Source organism: Eubalaena glacialis, chromosome 9 (assembly GCF_028564815.1).
Source record: "Eubalaena glacialis isolate mEubGla1 chromosome 9, mEubGla1.1.hap2.+ XY, whole genome shotgun sequence".
Taxonomy (NCBI): Eukaryota; Metazoa; Chordata; class Mammalia; order Artiodactyla; family Balaenidae; genus Eubalaena; species Eubalaena glacialis.
Window position 1 is genome coordinate 23,076,760 of NC_083724.1, and position 16,219 is coordinate 23,092,978.

The 16,219-nt window shown below is 44.2% G+C and overlaps 1 protein-coding gene across 4 annotated transcripts in view; it reads left to right on the plus strand.

Moving 5' to 3' along the window:
- Positions 1 to 356: 356 nt before the first annotated feature.
- The window catches only part of ECPAS (Ecm29 proteasome adaptor and scaffold), a 97,490-nt gene continuing 81,627 nt past the window's right edge, over positions 357 to 16,219 (plus strand). Inside the window, exons 1-2 of one of the 4 annotated variants that reach the window (XM_061200113.1) lie at positions 1,266 to 1,307; positions 9,752 to 9,855. In XM_061200113.1, the coding sequence (XP_061056096.1) occupies positions 9,834 to 9,855 (22 nt within the window). In that variant the 5' untranslated portion in view covers positions 1,266 to 1,307; positions 9,752 to 9,833. Of the gene's footprint in view, positions 643 to 1,206; positions 1,308 to 1,638; positions 1,803 to 9,751; positions 9,856 to 16,219 lie in introns of those variants that run through there. The other 3 variants (XM_061200112.1, XM_061200111.1, XM_061200114.1) reach the window with 3 other exon arrangements.

Consider the following 16,219-nt stretch of genomic DNA (forward strand, 5'->3'; position numbering starts at 1 on the left):
ACGGACAAACTGAAGGCATAAAGTTAAAATCGCTATATTCAAAATAAATCACTCGGGTTACCAAAAAGAACGTAGGGATTAGAATTAAAATCTAAGAAAACAACACCTATAAGCATATATACTTGAAATTGAACTTTAAAAATCTTGGCTTATTGAACTTTTAGTAGGGCTTAGTGATCTTCCCTCACTCGGTAGTCCTAGTCTAGTTTCGAAGAGCATCAGAAACCTACACTTTTATCACTATCTTTAAGTAAAAAAAGGCGCCCTGGGCACCGGGGCTCGCCCGGGACTGAGTCAGCGGCGCGGCCGAGAAGTTCGGCGGGAGGCGCAGGGCGGGGCTTCCTCCCGCCGACTCCGAACCCGGCTCAACTTTTCCGAGTCCACGTCTCTTCCTTCGGAGAGGCGTGTTTCTCCAGGTCGGGACCAGCCAACGTGACAACTACAGACCTTTACAGAAAGAGCTCCCGTCCCGCCTCGAGGACCTCCCCCCGGCCGGGGCAGCCCGGACCAGCTCGACCAAGCCCCTCACGGACTGCGGCGCGCGGCTCCCCGAGGCCGAGCCCGCCTCTCGCCTCGCTTCTGGGCGCCCGCGTTGCGGCGCCGAGCGCAGCATCCCCGGCATGGAGACCGGCTCGGACTCAGGTCAGAGGCCTGCGCGTCCGTTCCGCGTCGGGGCCGCCGGAGGCTGCGCGGGCAAGGAGGGGCGGCGAGGAGCGGCTAGGCCGGGCCGCCAGTGAAGGCCGCCGCGTGCCGGCTCCGCGCAGGGAGCGCTCGCGGGCCGGCTCCCGCGCGCGGGGCGGGCGGCGGCAGGTGGGCAGGACGAGCCGCGAGCGAGCAAGCGAGCGAGCGAGCGAGGGCGGGCGGGCGCGCGAGGGGCCCGGCGGGGGGGCCGCTGGGAGGATGGCTCAGCTCTTTCTAAATATAAAACCGGCGTGAGTTGGGCGAGCGCGGCGCCGAGCCGCAGAGCCGCCGCGCGGGCCGGGCGTACCGGGCCTCCGCCGACGGACAGCGGCGGCTCCGCAGAGGCGCCGGACTGCGGGAGCGCCCGAGTCGCGAGCTCGCGGGGGACGGCGAGAACTACGCGTGCAGCGAGGAGGACGCAGGCGGCGGCGGCGACGGCGGGCGGGCCTCGTGGGCGCAGCGCGGCCCGCGCCGAACTACCGGAGGCGGCTGCCGGCCTGTGCTGCACCGAGAGCGGCGAGCCCCCAGTGCCGCCCGTCCGTGCCCTCCCCCTCCGGCCCCTCCCTCCCTCCCTCCCCGGCGCAACATGGCTGCGGCCGCCGCCTCCGCCTCCCAGGACGAGCTGAGTAAGTGCCACGGCCAGCCTGCGGCCGCGAGCCGAAGCCGGCGCAGCGCCGGGCCGGGGGCGGCGGCCGGGGCCGGGCGGGAGGGCCGAGGAACAGAGCCGGGGAGCAGGGCCGGGCTGGCGGGCGGGCGGCGGCCGCGGCGTGCGGGGGGCTGGGGCGCTTGGGCCTGGCGGGCGGCCGGGCAGGGCGCCGCCCGCCGCCAGCGTTTGTAGGCCTCAGGTTTGCACCGTCACGTTGCGAAATTGAAACCGGAGCCCCGGGCGGAGCCACCTCTGTGTGCGATCCGCCCCGGCCCGGGGGTTGGGGGAGCCTAGCCCCCTGCCCGTGGGGGCTGGGCTGGCTGGGCGGCCGGAGCCCCAGGGGGGCGGGCTGTGTCTGCCGTCCCGTCTGACCCCTCCGTGGACCCCGGGCCCAACTGTTGGGCGAGTTCTAGAAGTGGAGCTTTCGGGGAGGAGGAGAAGGTGCTGTGTTGTGACACTAGAAATCAGCGGAAAGGTCAGGAACAGGCGGTGACCCTCAGGTGGAGCAGGAAGGACGGGCGGGCAGGGAGGGTCGCGGCGCTAGCCGCAGGGGAAACCTCGGGGTGACAGCGCTTTCAGAAAGGAGAGCCAGTGCATACTTGACCTTAAACGTTGCAGTTTTCCGGGGGACGGCGATCCACGCTCGGGGAGAGCGGTGGTCACCCTGAATCGCAGGCCACCTCGCCCGCCGCCCGGGTTCGCCTCGGTGCTTTGTGGGAAGTGTAGTCCCCGGGCGCCGCAGGCCCACGCTGGGGTCATAAAAATTGAATTTTCCTAATTTTCTGATTGCCTTTGGGGTGGTTAGGTGAAAAGCTTTAGGCTGAGGTGTTTTCTCAACGCTGCCCTACAGTTTATGAAGAACAAGAAAGCTGTTATTTAGGGATGAGGTGGGTTTTAAATGGAATGAAGCCTGGGTGAGGTGTCTCAAGCCTTGTGAAGTTTGTGTTGTTACAGCCCTCTCTGAATTTTCATATGAAAGTAGCTATACGCACAATAACTTCTGTTTCTTTGGTGCTTGGCAGTTTAAAGATACTTTTATATACATGATCTCACTTTTGTCCTCCTAACAGCCTAGTAAGGCAGGTAGGTAGGAATTATCCTTGTTTTAAAGAGGAGGCAGGCTTAGAGAGATAACTTCCTTGCTGCTTTGACACAAAACTGGTGTAGCAGCAGTGGTGTTTGCTCGTTTTGAGGCTGAAATAAAGAATTGGTGTCACCCTGGGCAGGATGGAGAGTCTTGAGTAGACAAGGTCTCATGCAGTGGTTAGAGATAGACAGGGCCTGATAGCCACAGAGTTGATTGCTTGTGTGTCAGTTCCAAGCTGGAGCACCACCAGGCCTTTTGGGGAGATCAGCTCCCTGATCTTTTTTCTTCCATTTTTTGTTACTGTGGTAGAATACACATAATATAAAATTTACCATCATAACCATTTTTAACTGTACAGGCCAGTGGTCTTAAGGACATTCATATTGTTGTGTAACCATCACCACCATTTATCTCCAGAACTCTTTTCATCTTGCAAAACTGAAACTCTATGCCCACTAAACCCTCCCTTTCCCCCCTCCTCCCAGCCCCTGGCAGCTACTGTTCTACTTTCTGTCTCTATGATTTTTTTTTTTTTTTAATAAATTTATTTATTTTTTGGCTGCGTTGGGTCTTTGTTGCTGTGCGCGGGCTTTCTCTAGTTGTGGCGAGCAGGGGCTACTCTTTGTTGCAGTGTGCGGGCTTCTCATTGCGGTGGCTTCTCTTGTAGCGGAGCACCGGCTCTAGACGCACGGGCTTCAGTAGTTGTGGCACACAGGCTCAGTAGTTGTGGCACACGGGCTCTACAGCGCAGGCTCAGTAGTTGTGGCACACGGGCTCAGTAGTTGTGGCACACAGGCTCAGTAGCTCCACAGCATGTGGGATCTTCCTGGACCAGGGGTCGAACCCATGTCCCCTGCATTGGCAGGCGGATTCTTAACCACTGCGCCACCAGGGAAGTCTCTGTCTCTATGATTTTGATATCTCTAGGTATCTCATGTAAGTGGACTCATACAGGATTTGTCTTTTTGTGGCTGGCTTATTTCACTTGGCATAATGTCCTCAGGGTTCATCCATGTTGTACCATGTGACAGGATTTTCTTTTTAAGGCTGAGTAATATTCTATTGTATGCATATGTCATATTTTCTCATCCATCTGTCGAGGGACACTTGGGTTGCTTGTATGTTTTTAGCTACTGTGAATAATGCTGCTATGAATATGGATGTACACATCTCTCTTTGAGACTGTGCTTCCAGTTCTTTTGGATATATACCCAGAAGTGGGATTGTTGGATTATATGGTAATTCTATTTTTAATTTTTTGAGGAACCACCATACTGTTTTCCACAGTGCCTATACCATTTTATGTTCCCACCAGCAGTAAACAAGGGCTCCAGTTTTTCTAGGACCTCGCCAACACTTGTTATTTTCTATGTTTTTGATAGCAGCTATCCCAGTGGGTGTGAGGTGGTCTGACGTTTTAAGTTGTTCCACTGCAAGATATCTGAGTTCATGTTGTAGCACTAAACACATTAAAATATAAATTACTAGTTGGAATGGGGAACAAAACTAGAGGAAGAATTGGATATCATTCTTAAGTGGCTGATGTATTTGTATATATGCGGTGTGCTCCTGTACATCAGGTACCTGTTAAAACGTTTTTGGTTCTTCTGGTTGAGGAATTTATTGGCTTTAGCAGCTACTGGAAAAGTTAGGAAGAAATAATTCCAGTGCTTGCTTTTTCATTGTTTTGTTTGGTCAAGTCACCAATCTTTGGCCACAGATGTCTGTTGACTTGGTTTCTGCATTTCTTCAGGAGAGATTAAATACTTGGCACTTGGTACCTTGGAATAATTTAACTTGAAATCACACTCATATATACCGAACATGTATATAAGGAACTTCAAATAAACCATTTTCAGTTTCAGAAAGGTTGTAGTTAAAGGAGAGATGGCTGGTAAAAAGGTGCTTTTTAGAATTCTGCTATAAAAAAAAGGAGCTAAGTATCTGAATATTTGCTGGCTATTATTTCTGACTAGTAGATGATAATAAAGGTAAACTACTAGATGCCAGCATTGGTTCTCCCCCTAATATTTTATCATAAAACTCTTCAAAAATACAGAAAAATTGAAAGTGAGCATTCATATACCCACTACCTAGATTCTACATGTGATATTTTACTACTAGCTTTATCACATATCTGTCCATTTTCAAGCCACATTTAAAAATGTTATTTTAGTTATTTTATTATTTAAAAAAGATTGTGGTAAGATACACATACATAACATAAAATTTATCATTGTAACTATTTTTAAGTGTACAGTTCAGTGGCGTTAAGTACTCAATCCATCTTATTTTGATGCATTTCAGAGTGAATTGGAGACATCAGTACACTTCCCCCTAAATGTTTCAGCACTAACATTGTTTTAAGTGCTTTGTATATATTCTTTTTTTAAAGATTTTTTAATATTTATTTTATTTATTATTATTTATTTTTGGCTGCATTGGGTCTTCGTTGCTGTGCACGAGCTTTCTCTAGTGGTGAGTGGGGGCTGCTCTTCGTTGCGGTGCACGGGCTTCTCATTGTGGTGGCTTCTCTTGTTGCAGAGCACGGGCTCTAGGCGCGTGGGCTTCAGTAGTTGTGGCTTGTGGGCTCAGTAGTTGTGGCTTGCCGGCTGTAGAGTGCAGGCTCAGTAGTTGTGGTGCACGGGCTTAGTTGCTCCGCGGCATGTGGGATCTTCCCAGACCAGGGCTTGAACCCGTGTCCCCTGCATTGGCAGGCAGATTCTTAACCACTGCGCCACCAGGGAAGCCCCTATATTCTTTTATTCATCAAAATAATCCTAAGAGGTAGGTAAAGTTCTTATTGCTGTTTTATGGAGTGGAAAACAGACATTTTAGGTTCCCAAGGTCCCTCAGCTAGTAAGTGGTGGAGTTGAACTGGATTCCAGGTGGCTCATGGGCACTCATAACCAGCCTTTAGGCTGGGTTACCTCCATGTACCATAGAGTGTTCATGCTGATGAAGAGATCAAATCAGATGCATTGCTAAATTCTCAGCTACTTGATGCTTTAATCCAATTATTTGACTGCTGTTTAACACTGCTATGGTGTCCAAAAGAAACATGAAAGTCTACTGATGGAATTATAATACTACTGAGAAGAAAGAGGAAGAGTACTTGTAAACAGATATGTAAGGACCAAAGCGTATGATTTGTTATAGTTAGTAATGCTAGAGTAATATTATCATTTTTGGTTCCCAGGTCTGTTATTTTGAGATGTATAACTCGTAACACTGCCTTTCTATAGATTTTAAATCAATGCGTTTTACCTTTGCATTTGAAGTGATATACATGTCATAAATTTAAATGAAATCTGTAGCTGCTTTCAGTTGTATCTGATACTACACTCTGTAGGAGCTCCTGAGAAGCAGAATTGACAGGTTTGTCTTTTACTTATCTCTTTTCTTTTCTTTCTTTTTCTTCTTCTCTTTTTTTTTCGAGTAGTATCATGGAGTAGTATCATGTATGAAAGTTGTCTCAAAAGGTAAGCAGGATAATCTTGGGTTGGGGTTTGTTAAAATTTGTTATCCTTTCAAAAATATCCTGTAATTGTCACTTTGAGTCAGGTGATTGTAATAGAATAATGGTAAAGCTAATGTTTTTTGAGAGCTTACCATTGTGTTCTAATCACTTTGTACGAATTAATTGATTGAATCCTTACAACAACCCTGTGACTTCGGTACTATTGTTGTCTGGTGTCGCTTCCCTCATATTAGAGTTAGGGCTTGAACTCAGATTTTTTGATTCCAAAGTTTATTTTAATTCTGTGCTGCTACTGTACTAGTGTCTCTGAAAGGGAAAATATAGTTTATAAGAAGACCAACATGGCTTTTTTCCCCATGTCTTGCTAGCCTCCAGAAGAAACCTGCTGTAGTGTATAAAATGTGGCAATATTCTGGTTCATTAAATAGGACATACTAGATTTGGGGGTAAGATGCCAAAATAGAGAACAATTAGTTCTGACTGTTAAAGGCAGTTCTGAAATCTAGTTTGTAAATTACTTAAGGTCATAGTCTGTAGTTTTCTTTCTTTATATTTAGGGTAATATAACTGTTTGGAATGGAATGAAATTCAATGCAAGGCATGTGGGCTAGTTTTTCTTCTAATATTATCCTCTTCCAGTTCATGGAAAAGTTGACATTGTAGTTATATTTCAGCAATGGGTAGGGAGATTTCTGACAGAGGGAAGGAAGCATTTGAAACTTTTCACCTGGTCAGCTGTTCAGTGGTTTCATGTTCTGGGCTTTATAATTCTAAGGCATCCTTAGAATCTGATCTTCATTGGGATAAAGACAGCTCATGAAGGAGCAACAGCCTATAATCTTAAAGCACATTGATGCTATTCAGCTTGACCATTTGACACAGCCACTTCAGTTGCAAAAGTTGGCTAGATAATCAACATGTCAGGTGTCTTCTGAGAGAGTCTCTGCCAGTGCCAGGCATCCTAGTGGCTCTTTTGGAGGATGAGATGGGGAAGCTGTGTGTGTAGCTGTGTAGGTGAACGTGATTCTGTGAGCATACTGAAACAGCCCCAGAAAGATGGCTGCTTTAATGACAGCCATCTATGCAGCTGAGCTGAGCTATGTAGAAAGGCTAAATCAAGCCTGTATTATTTTAATTTTGGGTACTTAGCCAGATCGGAAGGTTAAAATGGAAAATAGTGATGATATTTCTGTTTTTTATAATTTCTAGTTTTCCACTTCTACCCCATCTTGTTTTGAATTATGCTTTCAGTAAATTGTAATATTTAATAAAGGCCAGTGTTGGTGAGAATAGTTGGCATGGGGCATTCCACCTTGTTCAGAAGATAGATATTAAAATTATAGGCACTGCCAGCGTGCTCAAATGGTCTGATCTAAGTTGCTGGTCTCTGGTTTCAAGCCTGGCCGGTCTCTGCCTTGATGCTTGCCATCTTATATGACTCCAATTCTTTAAACATGGAGTTACTAACATGTGGTCCTGGCCTCACAGGGCTTATAATTCAGTGTAGAGGCAGATTTATATATAAATATAAATAGCTAATAGGAAGTATGATACGAAAAATGCCTAACACAGTTCTTCAGAAATGTCAAGGAGTGAGGATAGTATTCCAGGCTAAGGGAACAATAGCTTGAGCTCAGTCATAGAGTTTGAAAAATATTGTGCATTTTCAGGGAAAGTTGGAATGAGTCTGATATGCTAGAATGGGGGTACTATGGCTTCATGAAGTACTAGGAAAGGAGTTAAAATTTGGAGTCTGAGACTTGGCCTTTTCTGCCTGTCACAATTTGGGATCTTGAGCAGATTATTTTACCTTACTAAGTTTAAGTTTCTCATACAATTGGGATAATTAGAAATACTCATAGTGTTGTTAGGCTTAATGTACATGTTAATGCACTGTATAAACAATTAAATTCTGTATAGATTATTATTTCTAGTGGAGGGGGTGGTAGGAGATAAAGCTAAGGAAAAGGTTGGGACCAGCTTGCCTAGGAATGCCAACACAACTAGTTTTTATTTATTTTTTTGGCTGCGTTGGGTCTTTGTTGCTGTGCGCAGGCTTTCTCTAGTTGTGGCAAGTGGGGGCTACTCTTTGTTGCGGTGCCCGGGCTTCTCATTGCAGTGGCTTCTCTTGCTGCAGAGCATGGGCTCTAGGCACGCGGGCTTCAGTAGTTGTGGCTCTTGGGCTCTAGAGCGCAGGCTCAGTAGTTGTGGTGCACCAGCTTAGTTGTTCCGCAGCATGTGGGATCTTCCTGGGCCAGGGCTCGAACCCGTGTCCCCTGCATTGGCAGGTGGATTCTTAACAACTGTGCCACCAGGGAAGCCCAACACAACTAGTTTGAACTTTGTTCTGTAGATAGTAGAGGACCATCAAAGGCTTTCAAGCAGGGGTGTAACCTGAGTAGACCCTTTTATAAGGATAAGAGGTGGCAGTGGTATAACATTAATTGCAGGGGTCCAGAGACCAAGAGCAGCAAGACTAAAAGGAAGATATTACAGTAGCCAAGTTAGAAGAAACTTAGGGTCTGAACTGGGATAGTGGAAGTGGATTTGGCAGGTAATATAATCTAGAATCCCTAAAATATGTAGAAACTATTGGCTGAGTAGTGGAGAGTTATTCAACAGAAGGAGTTAGAGAGGATTCCCAGAATCTACCTAGAGATTAAGGGGGTCGAGAGTATAGCCTCTAGACAGATTTGGGGAGGTAAGAGTGGGGAGAAGAGAGAGCAGGTTTGTGTTCAAGAAATAAATCATTTGTTGAATGAATGGGTTGAATTATTGAGGCACCCATGTTGAGTTGTTTAGGGAGACTGTTTTGAATAGTGACTAAAACCTCTGGTGTTGAAGTCAGAACTGGTTTTGAATCTTGACTCTGCCACTTTTTAGTTTTAATGTCAAGGGATCTAACTTTTAAGCCTTGGATTTCTCATCTGTAAAATGGGATAACAAAACTATTTTATGGGGTTGTTATAAGAATGGGAAGAGATAATGCATGTTAAGAACTTGGTATAGTGTTGGGCACATGGATTACAGGTGTGTGGGAACTTTGGTTCTGAAACTTGGGAGAGTGGGGGGTGATGTGGACGGATTGTCCAGAGGACAGCTGTCTGGGGGCTATGAATATATAGGGATGAGAAGAAGACAGAAAAGAACCAGGGAAGGGGATCAGAAGTGCCTAGAGAGGGCAAAGGTTTCCCAGGGTTATGACTATCAAATGTTTGCATTCTCAGTTGTTATAATGTGTTAATCAAGTGTGCCCATCCACTAATACTCTTCTTATAAAATTATTGTGTGAATCAGACACTTTGTTCTAATTTTAATGTAAGGTTTTGTATGTTTATGATATATATGTACACACACACAATGTATGTTGTATTGGAGTTTTTTAGCCTTCAGTGAATAACTAGCAGTATATATGTATTTTAAGTATTAACATATTTGTTCTACACACTCAATTTTTTTAAATTGAGTATTGTTGATTTACAATGTTGTGTTAGTTTCTGGTGTACATCAAAGTGATTCAGTTATACACAAACACACACACATATATATACACATATATTCTTTTTCATATTATTTTCCATTATGGTTTATTACAGAATACTGAATATAGTCCCTGTGTTGTACAGTAGGACCTTGTTTCTACACACCAGATTTTATTTATGGACATATTCCTTACTATTTCTCCAATTTGGTAATCACTATGATTTGCCCCCCTCATTCTGAATTTGCAAAGCAGGGCATCAAATTAGGAGCTCTTAGCATGGAAGTGAAAAGTGTTTATTTTGTTTTTTTACATGGTAGCTATGAGTATAAATCTTTTAATTGTTTTTTTTTCCCCTGGTGTTCTAAATAATAGATTCTTTATACAATTGCATATGTACGAGTGGATGAACACACCATTGGTGATCCAGAGGATTTTTGTCAAGACTGGATAAACCATGTATCACATTGATTGTAGAGGTTAGTAGATTTAGTTCCTTAGGATGTGTGCATTTTTTGTAGTAGCATTTAAAAATGCATAGGTTATCAAGTAGCAATTTCCCCCCAAGATCTTCATGGGGTTTTCTCCTTTTCTAGCTATCCTGAGAGAATCAGTGAAGTTCATTTTAGTTTATATATGCTTGAAGCTTCTATTCTCTGTAATCACATAAACATTAATTTAAAAAATTAGCAAGCAAAAGATAAAACTTGAAGATGTTCTTTAGCAGTGTGTGCAAGGAAAAGGCTGTGGGTGTTAGTTTACAAGTAGTATTGTCTGCCACGACCACGAAGTATGATTTTATGTGCTCCAGGAATGTCATCATGGATTTAATTGTTTTATTTGTGAAAAGAGGTAAGGAGAAAGGCATCATCATGGTATTTGGATATTCCTGATTCTGCCATTTTGACATGCACTGTGATGGAAAAGCCACTTAATTCTACTTTGTTCTGAGGCTGAACAAGAATATGGTGTCAGTTTCACTCTTGGATGATATTGGATGGTCCTGTCATTGAAATTCTGTACATTCAGATTGTAATTCTCTGATATCATGAGCTCAATATCCAGGGAGTACCTGAGATTTTGTAGCTTCAATCCAAAGGTGCATTTTGTTGCCGTCTTTCAATTTAACTACTGGATTCCCCTTCCCCCAGTGCATTCTATTGTTTTTTGGTGTGTATGTTGCTGCCAATGGTGTATGATGCCTTAATTCATTAGGTGGAATTTTGAGTTATGGAATGTTTTATAAACCAAAGTTCAACTTTAGAATAAACTTTGGCTTATTTTTACTATTTCACATATCTTCATTCCATTTTAGAGAAATGGAAAATTGGAAGGTTGGAGAAGGTGTTTAGAAGAGAAATGACATTATTTACGCCTAGATTCTTTTTTAGAGCTTTTGGACCTGTATAGATGTGTTAATTGCCATATACCGAAGGCAAGCAGGTCAAACCACAAATGCTGGGATTTAAATAGTGACTTAAATAAAAAACATTCTAGAGTTTACACATCGAAATGAGCATTGTTCTAGGTAATTAGCCACTTTGGGTGGATCTTAACTATCATACATTTGACTTGTATGTAGTCTGAACTCTTGCATAGAATGTATCATCTCCTTTAAGCTGACTTTCATAAGCTGAACTAATCTTTCTGCTCATCAGTTTACTAACACTGATTTCTAATTGGGCGTCTGCCAGCTGCTGTATCTGGGGGAAAGGGCCTCCTTGGGAGTTGGAAGTGTTTGTGGACCTCAGTGCATCTGGAGTCTGGCACTTGTTCATTAAATCTAGGGTATAGATGAGCGCTGCTGTTTCCTCACTTGACCCTGCCAAGCTAACTCTATGATGTCTTCCGTCCCTCCCCCTTTGTGTGTTGGGGTTGGGGAGTGATGGGCAGGGGCTGTGTGTGAACAGGGAGGCATCGCCTTACTTTGGGCTGTACTGGGTTGGTAGGGGGCTTAAAGTAGCCTGACATCATATGCAAATGGCTAGGACTTCTGAAGTGGCAGAAGAAAGGCTTCTTTCCCCTTCCCTGGAAACAGTCTAGTCACTCGTGCATCCTGATGCAGGGGTTTCCACATTGGGGTATCTGCTTGGGCCCTGGGGGTAAGACTGGTGGGCTAGGGAACAGGAAGATGGCTTGTCTGATTGCCTTAGTTCTGGGGGAAAGGAGTATCAGCAGGGACTTTGTCAGCAGGAACCTCCTGCTCAGGACCTCATTGCCTGCAAAAGTTCTTATCTACTGACCCCTTGGTTCTTGGGCTGCCCTGGGTGGAGGGAGGGAGGCAACTCCCGCAGGAACCATGATGGATTGTCTCTTTCTGGGAATGAATCCTCCCCCAACCCCTGACTTACTATATTTGTGTTTACTGCTGGACTTTTCAACATTTTCCTTTTAATACATTGGTGTTTAATGAGTTCTTTTAAAAAAAAGTGGGGAATGGGGGCAAGCCTGTATGTAAAAACACAGAAGTAGACATCACAGTTCTAAGCATTAATTCCTAAAGAAGTATCCTACTGGCCTCATTTAGATTTTGCCAAGTATTAGAGTGGCATTTAGTGAATTGAAATGGTATATAGGAACCAATAGATGATGTGGACTTTAACTACCAGTTAGTATTTGGTTAGATTTTTAAAAAATTAATCAATTTATTTTTGGCTGCGTTGGGTCTTCGTTGCTTCATGCGAGCTTTTTCTAGTTGCGGCGAGCGGGGGTTACTCTTCATTGCGGTATGCAGGCTTCTCATTGCGGTGGCTTCTCTTGTTGCAGAACACGGGCTCTAGGCGCGCCTGCTTTAGTAGTTGTGGTGTGTGGGCTCAGTAGTTGTGGCTTGTGGGCCCTAGAGTGCAGGCTCAGTAGTTATGGTGCAAGGGCTTAGTTGCTCCGTGGCATGTGGGATCTTCCTGGACCAGGGAGCGAACGCATGTCCCCTGCATTGGCAGGCGGTTTCTTAACCACTGCACCACCAGGGAAGTCCTAGATTTTTAATTCTGGTAGATTGATCTACCAGAAGAGATTGAGTATTACATACAAAATCTAGATGCCAGCTAGGGCTTCCTTATTCTTCGTAGTTTTAGCCTCAGACTCCTAATTGCAGATTGTCAAAGTCCAGAGGTACTCACCCACCTACCCCTGCAATCTATCACATCCAATTTTTGTGAATTTTCTAGTTTAGTTTAACTTATGCTTTTTTTAGCTTCTGGGCTCCCATTTCTGAAAATGGTGTTTTGGTTCCACCCATGTCAGTTTGGACGTGAAACCCGCTTGTTTCACTGGTACACACACACACACAGTCCTCTTTTCCCAAGCATTTCAAGAATTCACTTAGCTCTTCAAGAGCTCTTAGCTCTTAGATGTGGTGAGTCATGGGGAAAGGGCTTGACTTTCTGCCCTTTCCTGGTCTGTCCTCCCCTTCCATCTTTTTTTTTCTCCTATCCTTCTCTTTGCAGTAACTACTGCACTCCTCCTGATTTAGAGCAGAATAGTTCTGTCACACAGTCAGACCTTCTGGAATTTCTCTCCTCCTTTTCTTTTTTTTTTTTTTTTAAAAACCTTACGCACTTATCATTACATTAAAAACATAGGGCTTCCCTGGTGGTGCAGTGGTTAAGAATCTGCCTGCCAATGCAGGGGACACGGGTTTGAGCCCTGGTCCGGGAAGATCCCACATGCTGTGGAGCAACTAAGCCCCTGTGCCACAACTACTGAGCCTGCGCTCTAGAGCCCGCAAGCCACAACTGCTGAAGCCTGTGCGCCTACAGCCCGTGCTGTGCAACAAGAGAAGCCTGCGCACCGCAACGAAGAGTAGCCCCCGCTCGCCGCAACTAGAGAAAGCCCACGCGCGGCAACAAAGACCCAACGCAGCCAAAAATAAAAATAAATTGAAAAAATAAAAAATAAAAACGTATAGTCCCTTTTCCAAGAGATTCTGATGTCAGGTGTTATGAATTGCCACTAATCCCCTCCTTTCCTTTGCCACAGATGTTAGATGTATAAACTTCTAAATGGCTTTTCCAAATATGAGGAATTAATATTTCATACACTCAACAAATATTTGAGCAACTTCTTTCTATAAGGCACTGAGTTAAATGCTGGGATACCAAGAGACTACATCACAGTTTCTCAACCTGAGAAGCTCTGGAGATGGATGGAGTAAATGAGTAGGCACTCAGGTGGAGTCACACCTCAAAGAGCTGTTATGGTCTAGGGAAGGGATGATCGGGCAGTTACATAATGTACAGCAAAAGATAACAAGTGCCAGGAGAGATGTAGAAAAGGTCTGTGGGAGTTTGTAGGGCCAGGATGGGATGTGTAAGTGTGGAGCATGTAGTATTTGAGCTGGACCTTGAATGGAGAGGATTTGGATATGTGGAGATGGAGAAATGGTCAGGAGAGGTTGGTAGAGTATTCTTGGATGAGGGACTTGGTTGATCAAAAGAATTGTGCAAGAAGAACATATGGTGCACTTAAGAAGCTCTTGCAGTTTGGACAGCTGTTGGGGAGCAGTGTGATGCATGGTCAAGAAGGTCCTTTGTGGCTAGATTGGTCTACTCTTTTTTTTTTTAATTTTATTTATTTATTTTATTTATGGCTGTGTTGGGTCTTCGTTTCTATGCGAGGGCTTTCTCTAGTCGTGGCAAGCGGGGGCCACTCTTCATCGCGGTGCGCGGGCCTCTCACTATCGTGGTCTCTCTTGTTGCGGAGCACAGGCTCCAGACGCGCAGGCTCAGTAATTGTGGCTCACAGGCCCAGTTGCTCCGCGGCATGTGGGATCTTCCCAGACCAGGGCTCGAACCCGTGTCCCCTGCATTGGCAGGCAGATTCTCAACCACTGCGCCACCAGGGAAGCCCTGGTCTAGTCTTAGGAAGGACTTCCTCTCATCTGATATTCACCTCCGGCATATGCTACATGTGCTAGCTGCTTATTTTTTAATGTACTTTTATGGAAGTAGATTTTTTTTCCCCCTTGGCAAAAACCTTCCGTTTACATTTGGACACAGTGTTAAGGTGGTATAAGCAAAAATGGGACACTTACTGTAAGGAGTCATGGAGTCTTATGGAAATAAGAGGGACCCTCAGGAGGGGTTTGGAACTAAGGACTAGATGTCCTCCAGTTCTTCCAGCTTCTCTCTGCACCCCCTGCCATTCTTTCTTCAGACCAGCTTCTTCTGATTTTGTGCTCCATGGCGTGGGCTGAAGATGCCCATGTCATATCTCCTGGCTTACTCTTAGAGGTCCAGGCACGCAAGGGAGGCTTGACTCTTTGGTCCCAATTCTGAGTTCCTGAGGAAAGGATAAATGAGTCCGGGACCATTCCTGTCACATTGGCTGTGGTCAGGGTACAAAGTCATGTTGTGCATAGTTATCTAGTAAGGCTTAGTGTCATCCCCGCCTACTTTCTCTGCCTCAGCTGTGCTGTAATTTAGCATACTAGAAGGAGCATTGGGTTTGCAGTTGACCGCCTGGAGTTTGAAACCTAGCCCTGACACTTACTTACTACCTTTGTAATCTTGGTCAACATTCTCAGTGAATTCTGGGCTCTGTTTCCTCATCTGTAAGTTGAAGCTAATATTACCTACTTCAATAAATAGTACTTTAGAGGGAGGTACTGTGTTCTGTTGTGCACTTGGAGGATAAAGACCTCTCTAGGTTCAACTTGTGATTCTTTGTGTCATTAGCTTGGTGACCTTTGGCAAGTCAGATCCTGAGCCCCAGTTTTTCATCTACAAATGCAGATAATCGCTGCCCACCTCACAATGTTTTTCTGAGGCTTAGAAGGCCATGTGAAATTGCTTTGTGACTATAATGTATTTACATATGTGTGAAGCAGAAGAAGTTAAATACTATTAGGGAGACTGTTTTTCTTGTGAAATTATTCTGTTATAGTCTAGTGTATTTTGGTAGTAACTTGACAGATCTTTCTCAAGATATCCTGTAACGTTGGATTATTAATTGATTTATGATGCAATGGGCAGTGGTCCAAGTATTTTCAGCTTTCCCTTTCAATCTCAGCTTCCACTTAAGGCTTCTAACCTGATTTATAATTTAAAATTTACTTTCACATTCAGAAAAAAATGATGTTCTTTGTAGAAAATTTAAACGAATGTAAAGAAATCTGAAACCTGTCACACTGAAATAACCATTTTCTTTTTTAATTCACACAAGTAATTCACGCTCATGAAGTAAGTTAGTAATGACATAGAATTAAACCAGCAAGCCAAAAAAGAATCCTCTGAAATTCCACCACATAAGGATAATAACTACCTTAAATATAGCCTTTCCGTAATCTTTTTGACAGTAATGTTTTTCTTGCATACTTTCTAAGGAATGATTTGATGTTCAAGTTGTCATGAAGAGGTGATTCATCTAAGGAAAGTGATTTATTGCTTTTTCTTTCCTTCTTTCTTTTTTATTTTTTAAAGTATTTTTTCCATAAGTGATGATATGAGTGAAAAGCCAGTATTTGCCTTTTATAATCCTGTGGAAAAAATAGCCTTTCTTCCTTGACTCAGAAGCCAAAGTTGTATTTTTTGGAGAGATATGAAGAATGAGTGATTTATGTGGACAGTTTTATTTCTCAGGAATAATTATATGTTTTCAGAATTATCAGTGGCCAATGGTAGATAACACTGAAGTGAAGTCCTTAAACCTTTACTGGTTATTTCTTCCTTGTGGGGTAGAAGGAAGGAAGGTCCCGTCTTTCCCTTTAGATAGAGAAGTTAAAGGCAGGCGAATAATATGAATTAGAGAATTATTTAATGGAAAGTAAATGAATATATTTACTCTTTTTTTAAATCTTTTTTTCTTTCTTTTAATATTTATTTATTTATTTTTGGCTGCATTGGG